At 40.4% G+C, this 16588-nt stretch overlaps 1 protein-coding gene and 1 long non-coding RNA gene across 2 annotated transcripts in view; one reads left to right on the forward strand and one right to left on the reverse strand.

Moving 5' to 3' along the window:
* LOC110980550 (poly [ADP-ribose] polymerase tankyrase-like) overlaps positions 1-11636 on the forward strand; it is a 42529-nt gene extending 30893 nt beyond the window's left edge. The window contains exons 36-47 of the mRNA XM_022237350.2: positions 457-638; positions 1314-1419; positions 1829-1998; positions 2713-2863; positions 3533-3654; positions 4882-4951; positions 5452-5629; positions 6500-6607; positions 6912-7111; positions 7869-7961; positions 8745-8868; positions 9588-11636. Of these exons, the coding sequence (XP_022093042.2) occupies positions 457-638; positions 1314-1419; positions 1829-1998; positions 2713-2863; positions 3533-3654; positions 4882-4951; positions 5452-5629; positions 6500-6607; positions 6912-7111; positions 7869-7961; positions 8745-8868; positions 9588-9709 (1626 nt within the window). The 3' untranslated portion in view covers positions 9710-11636. The remainder of the gene's footprint in view (positions 1-456; positions 639-1313; positions 1420-1828; positions 1999-2712; positions 2864-3532; positions 3655-4881; positions 4952-5451; positions 5630-6499; positions 6608-6911; positions 7112-7868; positions 7962-8744; positions 8869-9587) is intronic.
* LOC147800724 (uncharacterized) lies at positions 620-16588 on the reverse strand. The gene is made up of 3 exons (XR_015425554.1): positions 16288-16588; positions 14436-14777; positions 620-758 (listed from the first exon to the last, which is right to left on the reverse strand). It is a non-coding gene; the product is annotated as an uncharacterized LOC147800724 (long non-coding RNA).

Raw genomic sequence — 16588 nt, forward strand, 5'->3', positions numbered from 1 at the left:
GGTAAACATAAACATAAGAAAAGACGACAAATTATGCCAACCCATCAATTCAACGAAACCTTTTGTTTCTTTTGACATACATCCTGCAGGCCTGATGTTGAAATGCGAAATAAATTGTCCCGAAAAGGGCAATTAAAAAAGAAAGGGATATATCCAAGCTAAGTGCTTGTTTTTTTTTGAACTAGAGGTAAAAAATACCAGAAGTATCTTGCTCACTTTGTTATTAAAATGCTGAACAAAGGCCTTCTTTAGACAAGCTGTTTAAATCGTCTTCGCATGGGTATCTATCAGGATGGTTAGGTTGAGTTCTGAGCGAGGTCCAGTCAAACTTATTTTTTGTTTCCTAGAGAATAGTACATTGGACTGCATTTTGATAGGAACATTTCCTCCTAGGCAATATGTTTGTAGTTGGAAGTAATTATTGTACATACATTCCTTGTTTTTCTTACTTTCTAGGTCTACCCTCGTCCTGTGATCCCAGGCTGGTCCGACGGTCTCCAATTCCCCCCCACCAAGCCCGATGTGGACAACGATTCTAAGGCGATGGTGGCACTTCTCGAGGCAGAGCGTAGCAAGACATGCCAGGAGGAGGACTTCACACCCAAAGTAGATGAGCAGTCCGGAATGCAGACTGGAGGGTTGGTACAAGCTAATAATGCCATCAAACCTTGAAATGATTGTATCTTTGCAGACGAGGAAATGAAACCACTCCAAAATTCCGTATCATTCGCCTCGAATGTCACACTTTTCACCTTTTCCTAAAACAGATCGAAAAACACCTCTTTCAGTCACTCAAAGGTGCAGGAAACGCTCATAATTTCCTCTGTGAAGTTTTCTAAAACAGATCTAAGAATGCCACTTCATTACTTCAAGATATCGGATATAACAATTCCTCACTTGTCATCTTGAAACGATCTGTTTCCTTGCATACTCGGTGTAGAAGACTCTATATGCCACGACCGTCTGACAAAAAGTTTCGTCGGAATAAGCTGCAACATGCTTCAGGCCTAATATGAGAAATGTTGAGATACCTGGAAGCCTTGTCATCGTGATACTTGGGTGTTATTTTTGGTCAAGCATGTACAAAAATCCCTAGTCTCTATTTCCAAGCCAGTAATAGATATCAGTTGCTTATTTTGAGAAATGCATGGAAGAAGCAATTATTCTACGTTACCCTTTGAGAATGCTTTGGAAAAGGTACAACCAGGTGAACGCACTCAACATTTCAAATTCAATAGATGCATGTTCATGAAAGATGGCCTGTGGATTTCGCATGGCTCATTTAACTTCGAATTTGTTTGTTGATCTTACAGGGTTGTGGTAATGGACGACGAGCAGAATATTGGGTATGACATAATCATGACAAAAGTTCAAGTAGAGTATGGACGTTACGGTTTGAACAACTTCTACAGAATGCAGGTGAGAAAAAAAATTGTTTATAGTTGTGTTGTGTGTTTAAAGTGCTTGAACATATAATTTTTGCTTTTGTCAAGTAAATTTTCCTATAATTGTTTCAACTGAGATTGATGTGGTTTCCAGACTTGAGCGATACCTGCTTTAAGTTTTGTGCCTTACCCTACATATAGCTCTATAGTTTTGTTGTATAAAAAGTACGTGTGATCTTGAAAAATCTCTTTCTTCGTCTTTGATCTTCATTAATTAAACAAACTCAGGGCACACATTACTCTGACAGTCAGACAAATTTCAGCATCAATTACAGATTGAAGATATTGTTTAAAACAACACCTGAAAAGTTTATTAATATAATCTTTTTTGAAAAACATATTTCACATTATGTAGTCATTTTTTCACATGAAATAAACCGTAGGTGATCCATCAGTTGGGCAAGGACATGTTCGTGTTATTCACCCGCTGGGGTCGTATCGGCGATACTGGACAGTTCCAAAAGACACCGTTTGGTACCAAGGAAGACGCCATCGCTGAATTCAAGAAGATCTTCAAAGCAAAGAGTGGAAACGAGTGGGCAAATGCCAAAAGGTTACAAATTCAACCTTTAAGTGATTCTGTTTACCGGAAGAGAGATTAGGCTGCATTGAACCTTTTAAAAAAGGAACCCTTTAGACCCAGGCTGAAACGAATCCATTGACGTTTCACTGGGCATGATTCCTGATGGCACCCTTTAATATCGGAAGGCACTGTGTTGAGATTTGTACAGAGCAACCGTAATGGAATAGTGGTCCCGTATGACTTTAAATATCACAGCAGGCAGGGCTACTGCAAATAGACATTTTCCTCCTTGGGCGATGGGCAACCGAGACGCAAAGAATGTATGGATATAAAACTTTTCAAATGTTTAGCAGAAGTAGAGCATTAAGGGGAAAACTCGCTCCTCGTGTGGTCGAAAATTGACCATGGTGTCAATAATTGCTTTAACGTATCAAAGGCATGTGAGAATTCAGTATTTCACGAAATTGGATAAAAAAAATTGCATCAAAATGAGTGCAAGAAGGCTTGGCATCGAAATACATTGAGACGATACTGGGAAAAAAGGCAGGTTCTTCTAGAGTTACACATTTGGGATAAAATAATTTCCGTTCATGTTTTATATTGTAAAATATGCTTTCAATTGAACTAGCAGCATTCAAAGCATACCAGAACCCTATCCAATATGCCGGTACACTTGAAGCAGTTTGAATGTGATAAACTTTTCTCCGATGAAGCATGTAACCCATCGCTATTTTTCCTCATTAGCTTTGTGAAGAAACCGGGCAAGTACTTGTTGGTTCAGATGGACCCATGGAGAGCAAAAAGGAATGATGCACTGAAAGATTTCCAGTTTGATTTGGACTCGCCGGTGCCATCTAAATTGCCGGAAGATATACAGCATGTCCTTCATGAGCTGGTAAGTCGTCGGGCAAGCATCTTGGTAGCCACTGGTAACTAAGACTGACACTGATAATCGTTATTCTGTCTTGCTATCGTGCATATACTTAGACCCGTATACCAAATCTACAACTACCGCCAAATTGCTACTAAGAGGTAGCATGTTAGTGTACAAATGAAGGCAGTTTGTCAATGAAGTGGTACAAATAATTTCATGAGGTAACAAAATGAATGTTTCGATATTTGACACGAAGCTGATTACAAGGGAATGAAATATAAATGAAATATTTCTATAAGTATCTATTTCCCAACTAGAATGGTTTATACCCCAGTTAATAACTGAAACTCGTTTCTTTTAACAATTGGAATTAAAGCCATGGCACTGCTTAACAGTAAGCAGAAAAATCGTGCTTACGGTAGCGGAAAATTTGGAGCACTTTTCATGGCGGTACTCGGCTGTTGGTAGGGCTTGTTGTTTTGTCAGTCCGTGAAGCACGTTTTTCCTCCAAGGTAAGCGTGCTTTTCGCTTTGCGTACTGCTTACGGTCTTCAAGAATTACACTGAGCCTCCGCATTCACGATGAAGACAAGTCATGATCTAACCTCCCCTCACTCTTGGTTAACGTTAGATCATATCTTCAATACCACTCGTTTGGAATAAATATTCACTTTTTGACATGACCCCTTAGACAAAGCCGCAGACCTTGAAAAGTGCTTTAGAGGGCACAAAAGTCGACACCTCTGTCATGAACTTCAGTCACCTGTCAAGAGACGTGCTGCAAAAGGCCAACGATGTCTTGGACAAAATCAGGTCGGTAGCTCTTTGTAATGGCGTCCAAGAAACTTTGACAGGTATTGTAAAGTGTCAAATAACGAGCTTGAGCGATCTGTAGAGACATTGTTGCTATGATTAATCGCACTGAGCATGTCAACACTCAAATAACCATGCCCAGTTCACCAGTACCACTAACCAGGCGGCCTGGATGCCATGTGTATTCATACATTACAAAGCCTGTGTCCCGCTTTGAATTGTGAATTAGCTGGATACAGTGGCTATGCGGCTATATTCAGTGGTTTCCTTGTAGACGCACAGCCTCTATCTGGCAGCAGTTTGTCCCTTCACATAGGTGGTCCACGGGCCTGGTCTAATTGTTCTGCTGGCCCAGGAAACTGATGTTCCCTAGGCATTGATAAGCACTGAAACCTCGATTTTCATGTCGATAGTAAGCTGTATACTTATCATAAATCCAGGCCCAACTGATAGCTCGAGAAGCCATGTTTGCCATTTTCATGTGCGTGGGTGTAGGTTTGGGTATAATGTGTTTTAATTTCCAAAACCTTCACATTTTTCGTGGGCCCCGAAGTTTTCGCAGGCCCTAGGCATAGTGCCTGCCGTGCTTATAGACTAAGTGAACTCTGAGATGCCAGTACGGCGGAGGCTGCATACTCACATACTGCGTTTTCATTGAGACAAGTGCAATCTGGAAGGTCATAACCACATAGATCTGAAACAATGGCGGGACGTTTGTGAAACCATCAGGCGTCAGATCAGTGCCTTAAGCCCTTGCCCTGATAAGATCTGCTTAAACTGGGGGGATTGCCCCCAATTAAAAACGTAGGGGTCCCCTGCGTCCCCTGCCAGTAACGTGGAGGATAAAAACAACTTGTCTTCATTCCTCTGCTATCTATGGTTGCTATACCATTTTGGCAAAGCACGGGCGGATCTAGAGGACAAATGGCGGGCATTCCTCGCCAAAAGGAGCGTTTTTATTTGCTTCCTTCTGAACATGTGTAAAAAGCCCTGAATTATAGCCGTACCCCGTAGTAAGGCTGTAAAGGTGACATGACAAAATCTCCCGATTTGTTGCCCTCATTGAAGTTGATGTGGTGCTATCGCAGTAATGGCCCTGACAGTCTCTAGTGGAGCTTGACTTGTGCAGGAGAAAATTAACCATTCTATGACTTCATCAATTGATGTTTCATGATTAACCTGCTTTAGAGTTACAAAGCGCTAATGTTTTGAATCATCCAAATGCAGTGAAGTGATCGAAAAGGTGAACTGCTTACCTGGAGGAGATATCAAGGAAATACTAGCCTTGCGTGAAGAAGTAAGTTTGTGACAGTGGTCATTAGAGTTTGACTGTAAATGACTGTCCAATTCATTTTCTAATACATGTATAGCGTCTTTCTACCGAGTATTCAAATTAGCAGCATGAAACAAATTTTAGCGGTTTAATGATTTTTCACACAGTTTAATGACACTCACAATTATAGCGAACTTATCGCATTGTGACAGTTACAACGGAAAAGGTGTGGAGGTTAGCTCGGGAACTAGAAAGTGTTCTTGGTTAATTGGCAACGGCTGTGTCAGGTTTCACATTCAATGCCTAATAAATTTACTCTTCACTGGTCGAGACATGCTGGCCCTCGTGCATAGGAGACTATTTCTAGTCCCTCAACCTTCGTTCTAGCTCCAACTTCTCATGGATGTGAGAACCAGGAAGAGAGATACACTTGTGCATAGAACTCTGTAAGTGTTACCCCGGCGGTATTAGCTGGATTGATTCTCCTTCATCTCACACTAGTTTCTGATATTCGACTCTCACAGATTTACGCCCTGAGCAACGAATACTACTATCTCATTCCTCACGAGAACTTTGCACATGACATGATGTGTCCTGTAGACAACGCCAGGGATCTGAACAGCCAGAAAAGCAAACTCTACAGCCTCATGGAAATAGAGATGATAAACCGAATCCTCTTGGGGGCAACACTTAGAAAGAAAGGTTAGTCTGGTGTTGGTCGGAAGTTAGCCCAAGTAGTGGTTTGTACTGAGAATTATCGAAAATACGGTTGAGCACAAATGCTTGACCCGTCCTGGACCGTTGAGACGAAAAGTTGTCCAAGCTTCCATTTATGAAGCAGCCTGACAAGCAGCGGTTATCTGAACATTAGCTGGGGGGGGGGCACATTGCCCCAGGGGTGCATCCAGGGATTTTTCAAAAGGGGAGGGGTGTGATTCCGGATTTTCCAAAACGGGTGGGGCGTGAGTGAAAGCAGCGATAGTAAAATACCCTTACGGCTTGGGTTCCGGGCATTTCGGGATTTTAGGCACCCTTATGATGCTTTACAGTCACTTTGGCCCCTCCGTTTGTCTTTTCGCTTCCTCTTTTTCTTGTTTTTACTTTTTAAATTTAATTTTTGGGTGAACAGGGGGAGGGGCGTGCACCCTAACAACCTCCTTCCCTAACGCCGTGCAACATGTCTCCCGGAGACATGTTGCAATAGTGTGTTTCTTAAAGCGCCAACGTTGTGGAAACCGTAGTAGGCCTGGGTATTCCACTGGAAGAGTATCTTTTACAAATGTTCACCAAATTCGACAATTGTACAGAAAAATTGCCCCCCTCCACGGTACTTGCAACCTGGTTACGTTACATAATCATTACCTCATTTTGAATGTAGTTTGAGAAAAGTAAAGCACAGCTGTTTGAAATTTCTCCCATGACACATGGATAGGGCTAGTAATCAAAGTCGCCATTCGCATTAGCTTGGGAAGCTTTCTATCCCACCTGAACACGACGATTGTAGTAGTCTTTTTATTTGAAACGATTGGATTCAGTTTTTGAGAGGTTTATCTAGCCAAACTTTTTTTCCAGAGATGAATCCCCTGGACTACATTTATCGTGCCTTAGACTGCAAACTGAAACTCATGGACAAAAATGACGAAGAAACACAGCATGTGCTCCAGTATATCCATCAGTCTAGTGAGTATTCAACGTTTGTTTCAGACGGAGTTTCAGAACTCACCAGGCTACGTTGTGAGTCAATCCGATGATGTTGCATGTATCCTTGAAAACAAAAATCAACCCGTCGGCGTACAGTATTCTAATTGGTGTCACAGATGAGCTCTAGCTGCTCATCCGACTTTATGGTTATAGGAATGATTGGTTATATATAATGATTGGCCTGATGATGGAAATGTTGTTTCAGTGTCCAAGGACACATGTGGCAAAATTCTTACAGTTCTGGTTGAAAAAATAAACGGTCTTGGATGGCTCTCTTCCCAAGGTAATGACCACCCTCCCAAAGTGGAGGCGATCTTTCGGCTGTCCCGTGAGGGCGAGGAGGAGCGACTTCAGTCCTGCGGCTTGGACAATCACAAGCTTCTCTGGCACGGGAGCAGGACTGTTAACCTGCTCAGCATCCTGAAGAAAGGCCTGAAGATATCCCCCATCGAGGCACAGTTGACAGGGGACAGGTTTGGAGAGGTGGGAATGGAGATATAAAATCCTGGAAAAATCACTCAATCTCGCTGTTTTCAGTGAGGTCACCTTCTGAATGCAGAGAAATGAAAGGCCCCAGTTGCATATTACAAGGGTACACTTCTGGGGGCACCCATTTTGTTACACAGTGCAAAACCAAACGTCAGAGAATCGCATTTTAAGTTAGCCACTTACTAAATGATTACTAAAAGATTGTGTTGATTATTAAAGTACTTTGTGCTCAGGTGTACGTCTTGACCCGGCCTAAAAAATTATTCTGTTAAATGCTCACTGTTAATGTAACTAGAAATTAGTTATTCACATAAAACTCGTTCCTTTCATGAAAACCTCAAAATTAGGAAACGAAAGTGGAGTTTGCCCCTTCCTAGAAACGAAAAATTGAGGGGGGATGAAGTTTTTCTCTCATTGCTTAACTTAATATACAGGGCACAAACTTTTCCCTGCACTTTTTGTGAATTTTACCCGACAGCGATCATCTCGATTGTAGCCTGATTTCAGTAGATTTTTACAAACGACTCTGCCAAAATGTCAGCATCAGATAGCCTTGTCAACTTTTAGTCACTTTGAGAAATCAGTGACAGAGTTTTTTTAAGGGGGAACTGTTCAAAGCAGATGAACTGTGGCTTCTGCATAATGGGCACCCAGGGGGCACATACTTCCACAGGGGAGGGGATGTGTCATGCACCCTGTTCTCCAACCCCCATAGTTCTCACAGTAACTCGTTGCTTATTTTTATATTCAGGGGATCTACACGTCAGATGCATTTTGCAAGAGCCTTGCTTACTGTAGACGTTGGGAAGATCGTCAGCCTTCCCACTTCATGCTATTGTGTGAGGTAAGGCTTTCAGAAGGGAGTCAGTCGAGGACAAGTCAGATTTTTGCACCTGGAATGCTCCGAATAGTACATGAATACCAGAACTGTGAGAAATTACTGTAATATACAAAGTTAACACCACATAAAATTTAGTAATTTGGTTTTTGGCAGTCACTAAATATCTTCTGAAGTCAGCTATAAAGCAAAGCAGTACATGTAGCAGCTTTCAACCCTACATTTTCTAATAACTAATTTAAAAAGTTAAGTCTTCAGGAATGAAAATGGACGAACTGTCTCTGAAACAACTAGCCCAACCTTCATTTTGCAACCAAATGTACCCCGAATTCGAGAATGAAATTACACACATCAAAGTTTGCAAACTGCTACAATTGCAACCCTGTTGCTGTCACAAGAAAGTCGTATTTCGAGCCTGTTTTCGACATCAACATTGAACCTGACAGAAATGAAACTTTTAGACATTCACCTCACTTTAAGGGGTTAGAATTACAAACAAGCACAGCCTGTTCAAGGAGTGCACCTGCAAACATTATTCTATTTCCAAATCAGTAGATATTTGAAATCGAGTCAGACTTTTCTCATCAAAAGTTTCACAGATCATTTTTCATTTTACAATTAAGCTATTTTTCACAAACTATTTCACAAATTGATAAGACAAACTCTTATGAGAAACAACTGATGTTTGACCGGTTACATTCGTTTATAAATAAGGCCAAAGATTGTTTATCATTAATCCAACAATGCATTGAGAACGTCAAAAGGTTAATTTATTTTAACAATTTGCAGGTTGCACTTGGCAAGACAGCAGACCAAAACGTCCGTGACTCGGAAGAAAAGAAGAAATTTAACAGCACATTCGTCACCGGCCGAAACCGGTCTAACGGCAAGCGCGAACTGTTTCTTCCTTCAGGTAGATTCACGATTAGCATGTCCTTTCTAATGCACTTAGTCAATGATTCGCCCGTCCCCACTGCCTTTATCAGGGTGCTTGTAAAGGCATGTGCCGATGTGGATTAGTCAGAACAATGACATCACAAAGGCATAACCAAACTGGCAAAAGTTCCAACCAGTGACCAAAGCAGAAATATTTTTCCCGGTCACAGTCGCAAAAATGCACCCAAGTGTGGTAGGGACGATCGAAAAACGTACTTAGCGCTCCTAGTACTTTGTTCATTGGACCGTGTCCAGGGCGTTGTCTCTATGGAGAAATTGGGCACGACCCTACTGTACTCACACACAAAGACGCAGTGTGTTACGCTCGTCCGATTGAGCTCCCCAAAGCTGAATAAATTGTTTTATTTAAAGACAGCCAAGGTTTTTTTCTGCTGATTTGCGCACTTTAAGACTACGGTCATACATAATCTGTGCTTCTGCATGCGGATACCAAAACATAGCTAATCATCGGCCGAACTTAAATAACTTCCTTTTCCATTATTTGAACCCAAGGCTTAATTTGAGCTGAGCACATGCAATTCTGGCATCACCGCGGTTGTCCCTATTATTAGTCTCCCAAAAGAACTATATCCCTCGTTTCATCAGTTAGCATTTTACTTACCACGAGTCTTCATTGTTGAAAATTTGAGGTTCAAACTAATTTCACATACTTAACTCTTGTGTTTTCTCTTGTAGGTGTGTCGTTGCCCCTCGGTTGGATTACTTCCGACTCGGGCTACTGTTACACTGATTACAACGAGTACGTGGCCTACACTGAAGAACAAGTGTGCCTCCGCTATCTTGTGCACATGGCTTAATAACAGTTGGTGGAAAGCCATTAAATTTTGATCTACTCATATCGAGGACGATGCATTTATACTCTGATCTGTCCGAGATTTCATCTACGACATTGTGTCCAAATCCTGCTGAATAGAATCTAATTTCATCATTAAACATCACTAATTATAAAGAGATATATTTGTATTGCAGTCATTTATGATGACGTTAATATATCTTTCTTGGCCAAAGCAATCTTTCATCTGTTTTTCTTTTTCAGTACACACTGTCCAATCATGTTGCAATTTCCACAGATTTAAAGTAGTGGGGTCAATCTGATTACATCCAATTAAAAGTTATATAACGTATATATTGATAGAAAATACTGCTCCTTACTTTTGGGTGGACCCTCTTTCATGCGCGCGTTTCCGCGCGTGGCAGGTTGGATGAGTTTTTGTACCACTTACCATACCTTCTCCAGTAACCTCTTGCATAAGAGAAAGATAAATTTAAAAATAATTAATTGACTACAAAATGTTTAACTGTATTTCAGGTTTCACTTTGCAAATCATCCTTGTTAAGGAAAATTACAAAACAGGTGTTTTACCAGTGCCGTTTTTACAGGTTGGAATTACCACCATGCACGTTTCCTTGATATCAAGTGCACTCTTAGAATAACTTTTGATTTATTACATAGTACGTTGATGTTATATGTGGTAGTTATTATTGGTTACATTAGTTAAACTCTGATTCGACATTTTTAAAAGCTTTCACTTTTTAAAAGATGTCCATTTCAGTTAGCGTGACATTCAAATAAAGTTGCTAACTAGTTTTTCTATGTATGAATTTCATTTTCATAGTTTGAATCGTTTCAATAATGTTTTTCGGAAGGTCTCAGCTGAGGTAGATTTAGTTTGCTAAGGGAAAGTAAAATCTAAGAAGTAAAGTGCTGATGATTAAATGTAGCTAAGGGAGATTTAGTTGGAAATGTTCAGCTTTTCATCAGGGGTTTTTACGCTTTATATTAGTACACAAAATAGATTACAAGAATCTTTCGGGTATCAGTGAATTTGTGATTGACTTTAATTATAGTTTCGTGAATATATTTAAAACAGTGAATGAATCAGAATTCATTACGTATTACATTACGTATTACAAGTATTATGAATTGCTCAAGCTGGAATTTTAAACAGGACTTAAAAGTAAAAAAGAATAGTAAAACAGAAAAGTAAATTGTATTTTGTCATTTTCATAATTTTGAGACACTACCATTTAAAACGCTGCTATGTTTTTTTTTGGCATGCCTTTTTAATTCTTTGTGTAGCTGACACTATCACTGTTTACGAATGTGATAAAGTTCAATAATTACAATTTATTTTATTTGCTGTAGGCGTTGTGACATACTAAAGTATAGTAACATCTGTTGGTCAAAAATTGAAAACATAGTTTAAGAGTAAAAAAATAAATTGAGAAATATAAATTTTGTAAAAAACTTACATTGATCGAGTATTTTGCTGAGAATTGAAATCTTTCTTTAATAAAAGTGATGGTTTATGGCCCATTTACAGTAAGGTTTCAAGCCACAAATATAATAATTTGTTGAAGCCAGCATACGGTTTGGGAGTTTTAGCACTTCGTTCCTCTGTGTATGTAGTTAGCAAAGGTCTGATCAACTTCCCCGTCTACTACAGTTACTCTTTTGTAGTATACGGTCTTAGTTTAGTGAAGGAATAATTAAAAACAATTATTTTGTCCATGGTGATGTTTCTATGATTACGAAGTTAATGCTACCATAGTGAACATTAGACTGAAATAAATTTTATCCTTAGGATTAATAGCGAAACACCCTGAAGTATGTTAACTATATATCCCAAATGAATACTTGTGACCTAGACTGAAAGATTGTGTAATTGGGCTTTGTCAAAATTTATCTAATAAACTTCAATAAACATTGTCATTATTGGTTAAGTTTTGGTCTCGTGGGAGAGTTTGACGGTTTCGGTTCCGACTTAAACTCTGCTGTCTTCTGTGTTCGTTTACCGGTATTCAATACTGGTAATTCATAAATACCTCAGGCAGTCTCCCCATTCAACAACGTGCAATTTGACCGTGTATTAACATTTGAAAATGCCTACTGCGAAGTGATAATGCCCGCTGCGTAAACCACGTGCTGGCACCTAGATAGAAGAAAGTTTAATCGATTCCGATTGGTCAAGAGTGCACACGACTCGCCACGCACGCACCAAGTCCATATAAGGATATTCTTTTGGACAACTTGCACAAAGAATACACCATTAAATGGACGGGGCTGTTTGGGAAAATGCAAGTAAAAATATAGAACAAAATCGCTGGAAATCCATCATATATAATAATTGCTGATAATTTCAATTGCACACAAACGAGAGCACCCCCATTATTCCTGCTTCCTTATTACGGGCCTTGTAGAAGCTGAATGTCGTAACCAACGAATGGCGTACGACAACCGATAAAAAATCGACAATGTATAACCTGTCGACAGGTGATTTAATTAGAAAAAACTTTAACCGAAAATGTATCGTCTCTCGAAGAATTTTAAGCGACAACGTATCAGTAATCGGCCAATAATGGATCAGTATGACGGTACTACGTATACAATTCTTTTTCTCAGGAAAAAGAATTATGTTCGTCATTTTGGAGCATGTGCACACCTAAGTTAGCACCATATGTCCCAGTGGGGGGGGGGGTAAAAGGCGCTTGGAGTTCAAACACATTTCAAAACACTTTTTGTAGCCACTTTTTTTAAACATGTTTAACTGTGGCATGTTTATTTTTATTCGTTTAGGAATGTGATTACATGCTAAACAGATTTTAGAAAGCTGAACATGCATGTACTAATCAAAAGCGCTTTGCATTTAAACACATTCTCAAACACATTTCAATTATTATTTCATGGGTCCAACGTATGGAAAAAGTGGGCACAAAAATTGTTCAAACTCTAAAGGCTGTTGGTAGTGTGTTGGGTCAGGCGCTTTCATTTTGAAATAAGACATTTTGCTGGTTCAATCGAACTTACAGTTTTACCCTCCCAGGGGCTGATGCAGAATCCGTTTAAAGTTTTACCTTTGATAGGACAGATGCAGAACCACTTTTTTGGGGGAGGGGCCTTTTTCCTTGGGGGACTTTGGAGAGTTTTTCACTTGAAGTAGCCTGTTTTATGAAATATCTGAGGAGTGAGGCTACATTTTGGGACATGAGATTTAAAAACTTTCTTGGCAAAGGAGGCACGTTAAGAGCGAATAGGTTTGCTGTAGCAATATGGAAAAGCTCTTTTTTGAATAGGCCTATGTGTGGTTCTGAAAAGAACCGGACTTCCTAAACGCCTTTGAAGAAAAGGGAAGGAAATAGACAAATAAACTCGCCTTTTTCAATTTTAGAAAATGGTTCTCTTCTTTCGAGAAGGGGCAAGGAAGATGGTCATTTCTGGCCCTAGTTTTCCAAGTATTTTTGGTTGACCTCTATTTGACCCGCCCCATCGTAAAAGGCACAACCTTCCTCCGTCTGTAAATGTGTGATCCATAGCCATTGTTTCGAAATAAAAGTTGGATGTTTCTTGGTTTGCGAATCCAAGGTAATGCCAATTTGACGAAATGTTAACATAAATGCAGCAGAAGCTCTCTTATACCTGAATTCAAACACGAAAATATCGTGACGGACTGTAATATTGCATTATTTCGTCGCGAAAGCTCTAACCACTCTCGGAAGACCTCCGGAGGAGCGGCACCATAATCAGCTTCTTTGTAATTGTGTTACATTTCGTGCGCACACCGGACATTGGCCTATTTTTGGATCCTGTCCTGCAGGGAATGGTTTGGCTACTATCCACGACAGGGCAATTGTTATACATTTTTCTATGTGTGTGAGTTTGTTTCTGCATTCAACTGGGGACCCTGAACAATAGAGGACAATAAGGTCCCCGATTGACAGAGGGTCCCCGATTGACAACTGTGTACAAAACATATGGGTGGTCTTCTAAAAAAGTTAAAGTACAAACAAAAGAGGAACAATAGGGGGTCCCCGGTTGCAGGCAAATACACACTTGTGTGTGTGTGTGTGTGCGTACGTCTTAGAGCAATGCAAAGACGTGCACTGTAATAAAGATGAGTTTAGCCGTTACAAGTCCTGTGGAGGACAAGGATCTAAAAAGTCCATGCTCAAATTTAAAAAGTACAAATTCAAATTAGTCACTGTACCTTGGTAACAGTTAAACTAAAAACGAAATTCCAGGGCATTTTATTCAAAAGAAAACTAAAATCGAAGTATATTGTAGCGGCAAGTGGAGTTATCCTCGGCCGACGCCAGCGAGGGGTCTAACTGAGAAGGCCAAGGGAGATGGATCGTTTGGGGCAGTTTACCACAAGGCGCAAGGCATTGCGCCACCATTACCTCAGAGAACCTATACGGTGGTGGCACCTAGGACACATAAGATCGGGCAGGGAAGGGGGTTGTAGGGATGGGTGCTCTCACTTATCAACCAGCACACGACACCGTTTTCTGATTTAGTGATATTTTATTCTTCGGTTATTATAATCATCTAGGCTGTGATCATCAGACTGAATTGGTGAATGGGTAGACACTAGAACCTACCTATAAAATTTTCGCGGTGATATATCCTACTGATCCTTAGGAGGACTCTATCTAACTGAAGGGCTTTTTCCCGAAGTATAAGGCTCTGTCAGCAATTCTCTAGCTCTAAAACCGGTCTAAGCTTCAAGTTTAACATCCACTCACCACCTAGTAATGTCTCCCGTGGGGCGGAGTTCCTCCCTCCGTGAGCTCAGCTCTCTCATTTATAGTAACTGCACGTGCACAGTTAAATTAATGAACTGGTGGTGCACTGGTCGTGGACTAAGACTCTGCACGAACCTAGAACGAACTAACTTCTCCGGCTCCAACGCAGAGTGTATGGAATTCCATATCTGCCATTGCCCGTTGCCCGTCGTCTGTCGCTTTTCGCTTTTTGTTGTGTCCCAATTCTGCCATTTACCAGTTCCAAACATACCATTTTCCGTAGCCCGTCGTCCGTCGTCCGTCGCCCGTCGCCCATCACCCATCAAATGGGTTGCATAGGACCTGCAAAAGCCGGGGTTTAACAAATGACAATGTGATGATTCCATTCACTTCTAAGGATTTTTTCCTAATAGGCAAGTACCCACCTGCAAAGCATATATTAGTCCCATAATTAATGCCAGTAATGGTAGACTACTCCTGCCCATTGACAAGAAAATATCGCCTCTCTCAGAATTCAACCAAGTGTTTTTTGGGGAAAACATTTTCAGCAAAAATGTTCAGGCCAACTTATCCACAGTCTTATTGTAATTTGCATATTGTAAAAATGTGCCGATTTGTTTTCATCCAATTCCAGAAAGGAATCTGCCAACCGATACAGATATTCCATTTTGTCCTTTTAATTTCACCTTGAAATTCAGAAGTACTAGACAGTGCTGTGGATAACAAACTGTTTATTAAATGTATTGTTAGGGGGCAATTACCACTTGGTTTAAGTTTCAGAAAATGTGATGTGTCAGTTTTTGTGGGTGTGTATGCCATGGTGGATAGACCAATGAGTACAGGTTGTCCAGCACATCAGCATTATTTATGGGGCTAACTAGTACTGTGAGCCAACCTGCAACTCAAGTCATGTCTAATTTGGAATATACAACAGATTTTATCGTAGGTATACCTGCCCTCAAAATAATGTTGAATCAGTTCGTCTCTTATGGAAACTATTAAGGATTCAAACAGTGCAAATAATTTATTATTTACATTCCGTTCTGTGGGATATCGTGCAGGGACAGACAGAAATATTACATAGGCTACAGACCTAAAGTCAGGCCGTTGACGAGTAAAGTTACGTCAAGAGTAACTAAGTTATCGAGAAAAACAATCTACTCTAACAAAAGTCTAGTTTGTTAATTTGTTTATGTAACAAAACATTGTATTATTTCAAATAAAAGTCACTTACCGTCGTCAGTCTTTAAAAATGAAAAGATATTAATTTTTCTTTCAAGTGGAGTTCATCGCAACTGCAAAAACGAATACATCTCCTAGTTCTACTGCTAAAATGAGAGTCAGGCATGGTGGATCGATCGAACAAGGACATGTACATGTGAAACGATCAAGGGTCAAAATTAAAAATACCACTCTGCAATCGTGGCCAAAAACACACACACACACACAACCACACAGACGACGGCGACGCACGACGGGCGACGGCAGATATGGAATTCCATACAGAGCGCGCGTTTTTATACTTGGTGCGCCTAGGCCATTTTCCAATACTCAACTTCGTCTCCGACTCAGGCTTTGTCTGCGAAACCAATCCCGATTGTGGGCCTGAATCGTTTAAATTAAATTGAAATAAGTTAAGGTTTGGCTTTTTTCAAGATGTATTTTTGCGTTGGGGAGATGTTAATTATATATAACAGGTTTTGCCCTTACCCAACGTACATTAATAAGCACTGTATGCTCAGTGCTTGTCCGAGAGCTTGCGAAAAACTGAGCATACAGTGCTTATTAATGTACGTTGGGTGAGGGCAAAACCTGTTATATATAATTAAGGTTTGGCTCTTTAGCATCTTACTTGATGTTTTGTGGCACAATCCGACTTGCCTCTGCGCTTGCAACTTCAAAGTCAGGCAGTCAAAACAAAAAACAAAAAACAAAAAAAGTTGAAGCCTCCGACGGAGCCGAACCCGAGCGCTGGAAAACGGCCCTAGATTTGCGCTAACCTCCAGCGCGGCATGTCAGCCCAGGCTGACGTATGGGTACTTGTCCCCTGGACAACTACGGTACCACCCAGCTACCACTCAGCAAGTTGCTATTGCGTTACAATAATTTTTAGCCGTTGGTAGCCCTAAAAATTCTTCAAAATCCGCTTTAAG

Source organism: Acanthaster planci, linkage group LG01 (assembly GCF_054643075.1).
Source record: "Acanthaster planci isolate LZ-2023a linkage group LG01, COTS_SCS, whole genome shotgun sequence".
Classification (NCBI taxonomy): domain Eukaryota; kingdom Metazoa; phylum Echinodermata; class Asteroidea; order Valvatida; family Acanthasteridae; genus Acanthaster; species Acanthaster planci.